At 37.3% G+C, this 10656-nt stretch overlaps 3 protein-coding genes across 6 annotated transcripts; 2 read left to right on the top strand and 1 right to left on the bottom strand.

The window, feature by feature from the left end:
• The first annotated feature begins 59 nt into the window (after positions 1–59).
• LOC140809342 (probable GTP diphosphokinase CRSH, chloroplastic) lies at positions 60–3576 on the top strand. Of its 2 annotated transcripts, XR_012113098.1 has the most exons (6): positions 60–356; positions 435–793; positions 1133–2065; positions 2287–2571; positions 2978–3237; positions 3369–3576. XR_012113098.1 is itself a non-coding variant. In XM_073166934.1 (5 exons), the coding sequence occupies exons 1-5, from the start codon at positions 263–265 to the stop codon at positions 3113–3115; spliced, it is 1809 nt and encodes a 602-aa protein (XP_073023035.1). In that variant the 5' UTR covers positions 60–262; the 3' UTR covers positions 3116–3323. The 2 variants fall into 2 exon arrangements, 1 of the variants encoding a protein (XP_073023035.1); XM_073166934.1 differs by lacking the exon at positions 3369–3576 and having other exon boundaries at positions 2978–3323.
• Positions 3577–4000: 424 nt separating this feature from the next.
• Positions 4001–8076, top strand: LOC140808836 (uncharacterized). Of its 3 annotated transcripts, none has more exons than XM_073166134.1 (8): positions 4001–4719; positions 5000–5054; positions 5282–5356; positions 5542–5633; positions 6361–6442; positions 6537–6620; positions 6940–7087; positions 7739–8076. In XM_073166134.1, the coding sequence occupies exons 1-7, from the start codon at positions 4373–4375 to the stop codon at positions 7063–7065; spliced, it is 861 nt and encodes a 286-aa protein (XP_073022235.1). In that variant the 5' UTR covers positions 4001–4372; the 3' UTR covers positions 7066–7087; positions 7739–8076. The 3 variants fall into 3 exon arrangements, with proteins under 3 accessions (XP_073022235.1, XP_073022234.1, XP_073022233.1); XM_073166133.1 differs by having other exon boundaries at positions 7812–8072; XM_073166132.1 differs by lacking the exon at positions 7739–8076 and having other exon boundaries at positions 6940–7241.
• Positions 8077–8744: 668 nt separating this feature from the next.
• On the bottom strand, positions 8745–10370 carry LOC140808838 (protein CURVATURE THYLAKOID 1B, chloroplastic). Its single transcript, XM_073166135.1, has 6 exons — positions 10050–10370; positions 9864–9970; positions 9640–9726; positions 9476–9538; positions 9205–9242; positions 8745–8998 (listed from the first exon to the last, which is right to left on the bottom strand). The coding sequence occupies exons 1-6, from the start codon at positions 10225–10227 to the stop codon at positions 8941–8943; spliced, it is 531 nt and encodes a 176-aa protein (XP_073022236.1). The 5' UTR covers positions 10228–10370; the 3' UTR covers positions 8745–8940.
• Positions 10371–10656: the final 286 nt, after the last annotated feature.

The raw sequence follows: 10656 nt of genomic DNA, 5'->3' as shown, positions 1-10656 counted from the left end.
AGATTAGAAGATAGACTCCATATCTCCTTGCCATTATTTTATTTTATTCATTCCGGGAGCTGAAGATTTGTACAACACGTGGCAAGATGCAGTTGTGTTTCTCCCAACGAGGGCTATCTTAGAAGTATGTAATTTATGGTCCTTAACAGTCTTCTTGCCATGTAGGTACTTCAATCTTCTTGTTGGCTAGTTGAAACCCAATGATCTATACGATTATTCTAGTCTAGCCTGAAGTGTCTATGTTTATCGCAAGGCGAAATAAATGGCCACCGGCTCCTTTGGCACTTCAGCTTCGTCAATTGCACGCGTAGCCCTCGAACAGAGGTCTCACGCCGAGCGCTCCTGCTCCATTCTCGGTAACGATCTATAGCTTACGATGAAATTTGTGAAAGCCACTGTCTTTGCGTGTTAATCTGATTGGAAATCCTTATCAGTGTATTTTAGGTGCAAAAGATATAATTTTAGAAACAATAGTGATGTTAAAGCAGAACTCCGCAGCTGGAGGAAGAGGAAGAGCTTCTGCGTGTCACTGACAACTGCGTCATCTTCGATCAAGTCGCTGGAGCATCCTGGAGGGAAGATGGTGGTGGAGCTGGTGGGGGCTTTCAATCAGCTGACGGAGAGAATCACGAGTCGGGGTCAGACAACTGTGCTGTCTAGCAGCTCCTCTCGGTTGCTGTTTAAGGCCCTTAAACTTTGCATTCCTCTACTCCACACGTTGCCAGTGCTGCCCGATGGCCGCTCTCCCCTCACCAGAGCCCTCTCTCTCGCCCTCATTCTGGCCGATCTTCAGGTTTTTAACTTGCCTAATCCATCCATTTTGCTCTACTCCTTTTAGGAATAAATCTCAGTTGATTGTGAAGTTTAGATGAACAATCTTCAACTGAAGATAGAAGAAAAGGGATTTTTATCATTAATTTTCATTTCAATAAAATAATCGGTTGTGATGCAATTCCAAGTGAAAATTCTTTAATTGTTATATAAATTAGAGATTACATTATGAAAATGGTGTCTTATGCCATTATGATCTTAACGTCACTGGATCGTTAATTCTTAGATGAGCATGCTTGTCAAAAGAAATGACGAAATATTCGTTCTTTCAAGGTCTCTCAGTCTTTTATACTGGCTGCAGATGGACGCAGAGGTTATTTGTGCTGGAATTCTGAGAGAAGTTCTAGAGGGAGGTGCCATATCCATGTCCGAAGTGAGGGATCGTATTGGCTTAGGCACTGGTCATTTGTTACATGAAAGCTTGCGTTTGAAGAATATTTCTTCAATGGTGGAGACATTGGACGATGAGAGTGCTTCTGCATTGAGGAAATTCTGCCTCACCTACTATGATGTCAGGGCTATAATCCTAGATCTGGCTCGGAATCTTGACATGATGAGGCATCTAGATCATCTTCCAAGGTACAAGCAACAAGTTATATCTCTTGAAGTCATGAAGATATATGCCCCACTAGCACATGCCGTTGGTACCAACCTTTTATCACTAGAATTAGAGGATCTCTCATTCCAGTACTTGTTTCCCTTTTCATACCTCTATGTAGATACATGGTTGAGGAGCCATGAGACTGGAAGTACGCCTTTCATTGACATATACAAGGATCAGCTACTTCAGACCCTAAGAACCGATCCTTCTCTGGCTAGAATGGTAAATGACATCTCTGTCGAAGGCCGTTATAAAAGTCGTTACAGTACCATGAAGAAATTATTGAGAGATGGCCGCAAAGCTGAGGAGGTAAATGACATCTTAGGACTTAGAGTAATATTGAATCCTGCGTCTGGAGTTTCTTTGTCTGAAATCGGAGAGAAGGCATGTTATAGAGCTTGTGAGATCATCCGATCTTTATGGAAAGAAATACCGAGCAGGTCTAAAGATTACATCTTGAATCCCAAGGCAAATGGATACAGGAGTTTACATATGGCTGTTGACATCAGTGATGATGGTAGGACAAGACCACTGATGGAAATACAAATAAGGACAGCAGAGATGGATAAGTTAGCAGCTGGCGGAACTGCATCTCATGCTTTGTATAAAGGCGGTCTCACTGATCCAGATGAGGTAAGCACTATTGGTTGTGAAAAATGAAATGTGATCTTCTCTTAAAGTCGGTTATGAATGGTTTACTTTTTTCAATTCAACTTTCCTCCTAGGTTAGTCTAGATTTCAGAATTCTCTATGACAGTATATGATTACCCAAATTATATAGGCGAGATCCAAAATTAATATGCAAAGTCTACAAATGAAGTTCTTTTTTCTAATGGATTCTGATAACTTTTCAGGCAAATCGTCTCAAGGTGATAATGATGGCTGCAGCTGAACTAGCAGCATTACGCCTTAAAGATTTTCCATCCACAAAGCATATAGGTCTAGAGATTGATAACAGAAATCGGGTTTTCCGCTTAATAGACAAAAACGGAGATGGTAAAATTAGCATCGAGGAACTAATGGAAGTAATGGAGGAGCTGGGTGCTCATGGAGATGATGCTCGGGAGATGATGCAACTTCTTGATTCAAATAATGATGGTTTCCTTAGTTCAGATGAATTTGATTTGTTTCAGAAGCAGGTATGTTATCAGTAGCTATCAATAAGAGTTCTAACTTATGTTGTATATTCATCTAACTCGTCCAAACTTGTGTATCATCTTGTTGAAGCCTCACAGGATGAAATGCATTAAGTCTGTATAAAATTTGAGTTTCCAATTTGATGATCAGAAGTATCAGATCGACAAGGTCTTTGTAGTTATGGTTTTCAATCTGATTCTTCTGATCAAAAGCAACACACTAAGTATGTTGTCGTTGTCCTTGTGCCACCAGACCAGACAGGATGAATATGCTTCCTTAAAAAGATTACTTATATTTTTTCCTTTGTTTTAGTGAGACCCACAAATGCGAAAATATCAATTTTACATACTTTTATTTCTGCTCTTGTCGAACAGTTATAATTGTTGATATCTATTATTTCTGCTGTAGGTTGAAATCTTGCAAAATTTAGATGACAGAGATGCTCGATGCAAGACAATGTTGAGCAAGAAGCTTCAAATGGCAGTTAACAGTGGTTTGATTCCCGTGTACAGTAATGAACTCGGTGACAAGCTTATAGTAAACTAGTGTCTTATTTATCTTGTGCGTACACTTGGAGGAACCTATAGTATTTAGTATATTTATGATTCAAATGAAAAAGAAGTTAGTATAATATAGGCTAGTATTGTCATTGGATGGGATGTCATGTGGTTAGTTGTCCACATCGGTTGGATAAAATTCCTGGGACTTGTATATACGGGCTTGGACAATCTTTCTCTCTTGAGCTAGCTTTTGAAGTTGAGTTAAGTCCAAGTCTCAATCTTAATGCATGTCTTACAAGTAACAATACGACGGTGTCATCGTGCATGGTTGTCAATTGGATGCTCTAACTTTGGATAATCTGTCTGTTGTTTGACAGGTTATTGGGTTTATTCTGGAAGTCAATAGCTTTAGATTTTGATCATTTTATTATGGAGATTCTTGTATGTTAACGCTAGAGATGAGTTTTTCTGTTTGTAGAACTTATATTTTATTCTCCAAGAAAAAGAAGTCACGAATAATTTATTATTATATTTAAGAAATCTTAGTTTGAGAAATCAAATGTCTCTATGTGATGATTTATTTTTATTTTTATTTTTTTTAAAGTCTCTTTGTGATAGATATAAATGCTTTCAGCCTGGTAACAAATGTCTGGAATAAAAAAATACTATTGAAATCTAAATCTAAAGAAGGTAATTAACTAATATATATAAATTTCTCAATGACAATTTAAAATATAATTTCACCTTATTATTTTGTAGATGATCATAAATTGTAAATTAATTAAATAATTATAATATTTATGATAATTGATTTCATAGACGTTGGAGCCACCGAGGCAGTCCACTCAGTTAATTATCAAAAACTTTCTCTAATTGCAACACGTGCCAAAATATCGTTGGCATGTTACGGATGACGGGCTTTCTTTGTGACCTGTGGTTTGTGGTTCACGTGCGAGTGTAGATATTTTCGAGGTACCTATGTCGTTTAGGAGCCCAAGTTGGGATTTTGAGGCTGCAGATCAAATTTACGAAAGGAAATCAGACGATTGAGGATCAGAATTCAGTTTCTGTTTCGCATACTAACTTCCTCCGCTTGATTATTTGGCGGAGGAACACTGATTGTGGAGGCCATTTCAATCTCCTTGCGTTTCGTTGATCTATTGTTGCAACATTGTGGGATCTGCTCGAGTGAAATGCGATGATTGAAGGGTGCTGCTGATAGTTAACTCTTAAAAGCTAAATAAATCTAAACGAGTTCGTTTGTTTGATCGATTCCTTAGTTCAATTTCAAAGTAGTGAATTGATGGCGCAATTTTCGTCAGTGAAGCGCCTCTTCAGTGGTGATGCTTTGTCGGTTTCGGGGTTCGAATCCAAAAAGGACCCATTTCACCACCACTGTAAAGTTAAAGATTTTGGTGGCTGCGGTGGTGCAGGATTAAGATTCACCACCTACTCACCATCAGTCAAACGAGGAAATCACAAGTTCAAGCTCGGCTTCTTCTATAGTTTCACAGTGCATGCTTCCTCTTCAGCAGATCCTCGTAATAACTCCGATGACATTTCGTACGAAATCTTATTGGAGGAGCATGTGGAGCTTGAGAGGGATTATCTTTCTGGTTTTAGAGGCTTGGTCTTGGACATTTCCTACAGGTCTGCCTTCCGTTCTCTTGTTTCCACACACTCACTTTGTGCTGATTGTTATGGGCACTCCACATTCCAAAGAGCATTCAAATTACATCCAAATGCTGGGCTTAAATAACCCTTCCCGAACTGTACTAAAAAGAAAAAAAGAATCTTTTTTTCCGATTCTTGTAGCGTTTACATGATGCAGAATTCATATCAGCATACCACGGGACAAGCTAGATTATAAAAACTGGAATGCTGAGTTTTCTTTGTAAAAATGATATACATGAATTGCCCCTGATGCTAGGCCTGTCAATGTTGTCTGCTGGAAGCGTGCAATTTGTTTGGAATTCATGGATAAGGTAAGAGTTTTTGCTTGCGTGCTTCGATTCATGTGTAAGAATATTTTGTGATATATATAAAGAGAAGAAAGATTAACAAGTTGACAAATTTTCCTTCTCATCCATGCATCTTTCCAGTGTGCAGCCCAGAACAATATTTGATCTTTACTTGCCCTTCTCATTTCATCTGTACTTATGAACCAAATTTGTTCAAATTGCAACCTTGCAATTTCATCTTCTAATTGCAGGCTGATGTTTTAGAATATTATGATCAAACTGTAAATTCTCCCAGCGGTTCCTTCTATATCCCTGCAGTCTTGAGGGTAAGATGTGATCAGGGATTTTATTGTAGTTATCTTTTTGCCATTAATAATTTTATTTTTCGAATTTCCTGCTGATTAAATTTCTTTAATTTTCGGATTATTCCCGATTTTTCATTCAAACTAATCAATGATACTTTGTTGCATTCAAAATAATCAATGATACTTTGTGGCATCCACTCTCCCAGGTTCCTCGTTTACTACAAGTTCTAAAGAGGAGGAAAGTCAGAAGAAGCCTTAGTCGTAAAAATATTTTATGCCGTGACTACTTCACGTGTCAGTGAGTTCTTGAACCATAGAATCCAACTTTGAATATCCGGGCATTGATTACTGTCATTAGCTTGAATTTTTTTCATTGAACTGGATCCTCTTTCCTCGCACCCAAGGATTAACAAGGAAAGAAAGTTTACCATTTTACACTAATGGCAACATCTTATGATTTCTTTTATCTTACTTTAAGGTCCAGCTATATAACTTTTCATTAAAATGGGGCTTGGTGTTTTTGCTGAGCCAAAGCCTCTTTCCAAGAAGAGATTTTTCGTCTTTTGTTTGCATTCTATCAAGACTCTAAGACCAAGTTACTTGGTACTAGTAAGTGTGCAAGTTTCTTGATTGTGGTTCACCAAATTCCCTTGTGTGTGACTACACAGAATGAAAGAATTTTATGGTTCTTCAGAATATTGGTTACGCAACTATGTCTGTTTATTAACTGATGTTTTGTAATGATAATGCCAATAAGTGTCATTGAACTGCATAGCTGTCAACGGTCTCTTCAGCTACAGTCAATAATATAAGCACCTAGATGGTCCCACTAAATTTGCTAAAGGCGCAGTAATAGCAATCTATAATCCTTGAGTAATTGCGAGATGATTTTATTTTCCTCAGCTTTTTCAATATCATTCTCATTTGTATCAGCTTTTCGCAGGATGACACATAACATGAACAAGCCTTTAATCATTCAGTACTTATTTGTTTTTACCGTTGATATATATATTTTTACTTTCCAGATACTGTGATTCTGCTGAGAATTTGACCATTGATCATGTTCTTCCAATTGCACGGGGAGGAGAGTGGACATGGGAGAATCTGGTAAGCAAAGCCTATATTGGTTCTATTCTTTAGTGTTAGCTGTTTGGGATATTCGAAAATCAAAAGTGCGTACTTTCACTGATGTTTTTAACAGGTTACTGCCTGTGTCAAATGCAATTCCAATAAAGGTCAGAAGACCTTGGAGGAAGCAAATATGAAATTGGTGAAAGTTCCCAAGGTGAGCCCAACATATACATGATATTACCTAGAATCAAGAGGTTCAGAGTGAGAAGAAGCAGAGTTTGCCGATGCTTATTGCCTGGATTAGGGGGTGTAAATGGGTCGGGCTTACATAAAATCACCGTGCTAACTCGAGCCAACATTCAAATATCTGTTTTTGCTATGTCTAGTAGACCCTTTAGTAAAATTCCAACCCTAATGAAGTTTCGACCATCTATCCTAAGGAAAAGGACAGTCGTTTTAGCAGTACAATGGCCCGCATATCATATTTTGTTACCTGAATGTTATACATACAATTAATCTATGTTTTGTTGCAGGCCCCCAAGGACTATGATATCCTTGCCATACCACTAACAAACAGTGCTATAAAAGTGCTTAAAATGCGGAAAGGTATGCCAGAAGAGTGGCGGCAGTACCTCTCGAAGCCATATGCAGCCCCCTGATGGCATCATCGTCGATATAAAAGTAAGGTGATTCGTGTAAACTAAGCTTTTATTGACTTTGTCAGGCCTTGTAATATAACTAATCAACTCTTTCCAATATAGTAGAATGTGTAATTAAATGGATTATGGCTGCATGAATTATCCATTTTCATGCCAATCAACATAAGTTGATCGGAGATCCCATCCCACATTGGAGTTTGTCTCGCAGCATATTCCAGTATTGATTTTTTCTAATGCAAACCAGAGAAGTATAATTCAACATTCAATTTAAAGTATAGTATCTATAAATCTAGAACAATGAAAAACAAACACGCTGCAAAATCCAATTTTTGAATAAAAGAAATGCTCATCAATGAAAAATACAAAAATTAAATACAGTTCAACTAACTAAAATAGGTTGGAATTCCAGTAAAGAAAACACCAAATACAATGTCATCACTTCGAAATCAAGAACGAAGAATTAACACAAAGTAAACAACGCGTGCAATCCATCGTCAAAGCAACGTGTGAAAAAACAACCATTAATTTTATCAGAGGGAAGCTAAAATTAGCAAACAAGTTAAAAAATAATCAACAATACCACAACGTGATTAGTAAAGAATTCACTCCACACATAACACGAACAATAAATTACGTTTAGGCGCGAAAGGTGACCTGTTCCAGTTGATGTCAGTGTCAGCGAGAGCCAGTTGAGGGGTGGAGGCATCTGCAGTTTCAAGAGCCGTGGCTCACCAACTTTTTTGCAGCAAAAGACTACGATCGAGGTATATCAAAAGAACCCAGTTCCTTGTACTGGCGAATTTAGCTACTTCGGGATTGGCTGCAATTGATTATGAAAAAGAAGCATAAAATTCGAGAATGCCCGAGCGGTTGTCTCCAACGGCATGAGCTTTGGACAACGGAGAAAAACATATAGAAAAACAAGGCGTGGTTTGGTTTGGTAGCCGCTTTGTATTTGTAGCTCAAGCCGCCAGAGGAAATATTTTTATTTCTATTTTCATTTTTATATAGGAAATGGTCAAATTATTTACAAAAAAATACATGAATAAAATAATTTAAAAAATCAAACACGAGAAAGCTTGAAGAAATCCATTTCATCTTCTAACATTCGCTCAATTTCTTTTTTCTTAGTTATTAATCTTAAGATTGATAAATTTGAGACTAAATAGTTCAAATCCATGCATTGTTTAAATCAGTTGTCCTTATTAGAAAATCTAAAGGATTTTTATTTCATATTCTTTCAACATTTAAAATTACAGCTCAAAAATCAATCCAGGCTAACTTGTAGAAGGCTGAGGATCGATTTATAATGCTTAATTGGCGCTGTGGATAGGCTTGTGTGACTGGATTGACTACACCAAAAAAGGAAGAAATTGGGCTTCGAATATAGCTTGTTTGGTTCTGAAAATAAATTAAGAGACTTGGGGTCGATGGAAAAACCCCTTTTTTTGCGCATAAATATATCAAATATGGTAATGTAAATTCTCTCTTTTTTTGGTCTTTCCAGTACCCATATTTTTTGAGTCTCGGAAAGCAATCAGCCGGGAAATGTCTCGATAGCCTTTATGCTCTTTGTTCCTATCATAGGCCGTTTTTCGATCGGACAATTGCGAGGCGGCTATAATCGAATAACCCTTCTTTTATATATAATTACAAGATAATTGACTCAAAATAGAAACAATAATAACAGGTTCTATATATCTTACTTTTTGATAGTACGTACATCATGATGCGAATTGAGTAGGGTACGTTTACACATGTTATAAAATGGTTGTCTTAATTGGTAAGAGATGAATGCTATAAAATACATGAACTACTGCATCGACACTTCTTCCTTTAATTTGCATGCTTGCATCGTTTTTAAACATTTTGGTCTCAGCTGGTGCCAATGATGCCCTGATATATGTCTTTGATTTTCTGTAGAAAGGCTTCCCTGAAATTTTAGCACCACATGCATCTTCGTTAATCACTTCAAAACCGAGGCCTGGATCGAACTTATAAGATTTTCTATTTTGAGGAGTGTTTGCATCATCTAAAAAAAATGATTATGAATTTTTTCTTGAGGAAAAATCTATAATTTTTTTTAGAAGTTGCAAACACTAACTTAAATACGTTCAATCGAGGAGAATTAAAGATTACCTGTCGGACCTGAAAGCCAGGTTTTTGTATGCAAACCACTGCAGTTAAGTACAAGACAAAATATTGATCCATCAATTGTCGATTTTATTGGATCCATTTATTTTGTTAAAATATGGGTTTGAATGCGTATTATAGTGATTAGATAAATTCAATACATGTGTATATTTAGATTTTTAAAGAATAACCCATTCGAATTTTCCAAAATTTGGTTCTTTTTTAATATAAAAAAATTATAAGTTATTTGGTCTTAAAAGGGCTGAGAAAAACTTACACCAGTATATCCGATTCCTACCAGCTCAAGAAGACCTGGTACCACTGGAAGCTTGTCAATAGCCTGCATTCAAGTTTAATTTAAGAAGAGAAAGTGGTTAAATATGAAATTAGAGAATTAGTGAGAACGATTAGTGAAATTATATACAACTAATTATTGCATACGGATATCATTCCAGCAGAAGCCCACAGTCCAACGACTCCAGCCACTCCTAGAGAAGTCACTGCATACTTATCTTCAACTTTGTCCCACTGTACCAAATAATTTACCACAATATTATTACAACTTTAAAATGTGTAAAATAATTAGAGTTTGTTTGATTAAATTTGTCGTGAATGTTTGTCCTAGAGGTGATTTTTGTAACTCATGATCAGATATTCTTAATTACAGCTTCTTGAATAGTTTTTATAATCTCTGGAGTCTCGGCCAGCATCACGGCATCGGCCGGAGGATCTCCCGTGGCCATGGCAACTACGTTCCTGGCGATCTTTCGACCTGAATCATGCGAAACAAAATTTATGATAATCCTGAACTGGAAGTCACATATGAGCCATGCATGCGTGGAGGTACTTACAAGAAGCACCGGTCTTGGAAAGGCGTGTGGGGGAGTGGACAACGGCAGGGAGTGCATGCAGATTGGGCAAATTCACGCATTGCGACGAAGACGCGGCGGTGGCGGATGAATGGCGAGGTGGGTCGATGAGGGTGGATGACGAAGGAATAGAGAGTGGGGTTGATGTTGTTGACGCCATTGCTTCACACTAGAGTTCCGAGCCACCCTCCCCTTAAAAAAATAAGATAAGTTGGGAATAATATTCGACAAATTTATGACAGTACGCCGTAATTATGTAGAACTACTTCATATATTTGTCTCCTTTTTTAACAGCTTATACGTGAAGAAATTTAAAGGAAGTGTAGGATTCGGGAAAGCCACTCGTTCCTATCAATCTGGATAATGTGGATCGATGGCCCGAAACTTGGATGACCATTTTATGGTGTCCAATATATTGGATAAAATGCTTGGGAACAAATTATATTGTGAAAATACAATATTAATGCTAAAAAAATCCATATATAGCAGAGACAAAATAATTTAATTGAGCTCGTCGCAAAGTATCAATGCGACGGACCCAGCAGCAAATTGAGATCTAAAAGTTTCCAAATTCTCTGTAACCATCACC

The sequence above is a fragment of the Primulina eburnea genome, chromosome 13 (genome assembly GCF_022965805.1).
Source record: "Primulina eburnea isolate SZY01 chromosome 13, ASM2296580v1, whole genome shotgun sequence".
In the NCBI taxonomy this organism is placed as follows: domain Eukaryota; kingdom Viridiplantae; phylum Streptophyta; class Magnoliopsida; order Lamiales; family Gesneriaceae; genus Primulina; species Primulina eburnea.
This window is presented reverse-complemented; position numbering and strand designations above follow the sequence as displayed.

Excerpts from the sequence above, each read along its gene's own strand:
- LOC140809342 (XM_073166934.1), top strand. The coding sequence starts at position 263 with ATGGCCACCGGCTCCTTTGGCACTTCAGCTTCGTCAATTGCACGCGTA. Across the intron at positions 357-434 it reads GCGCTCCTGCTCCATTCTCG|TGTATTTTAGGTGCAAAAGA; the intron begins GTAACGATCTAT and ends AATCCTTATCAG. Across the intron at positions 794-1,132 it reads TCATTCTGGCCGATCTTCAG|ATGGACGCAGAGGTTATTTG; the intron begins GTTTTTAACTTG and ends TACTGGCTGCAG.
- LOC140808836 (XM_073166134.1), top strand. The coding sequence starts at position 4,373 with ATGGCGCAATTTTCGTCAGTGAAGCGCCTCTTCAGTGGTGATGCTTTG. Across the intron at positions 5,634-6,360 it reads CGTGACTACTTCACGTGTCA|ATACTGTGATTCTGCTGAGA; the intron begins GTGAGTTCTTGA and ends TTTACTTTCCAG. Across the intron at positions 6,621-6,939 it reads AATTGGTGAAAGTTCCCAAG|GCCCCCAAGGACTATGATAT; the intron begins GTGAGCCCAACA and ends GTTTTGTTGCAG.
- LOC140808838 (XM_073166135.1), bottom strand. The coding sequence starts at position 10,227 with ATGGCGTCAACAACATCAACCCCACTCTCTATTCCTTCGTCATCCACC. Across the intron at positions 9,727-9,863 it reads TAAAAACTATTCAAGAAGCT|TGGGACAAAGTTGAAGATAA; the intron begins GTAATTAAGAAT and ends TATTTGGTACAG. Across the intron at positions 8,999-9,204 it reads CTGGCTTTCAGGTCCGACAG|GGAAGCCTTTCTACAGAAAA; the intron begins GTAATCTTTAAT and ends CTAAAATTTCAG.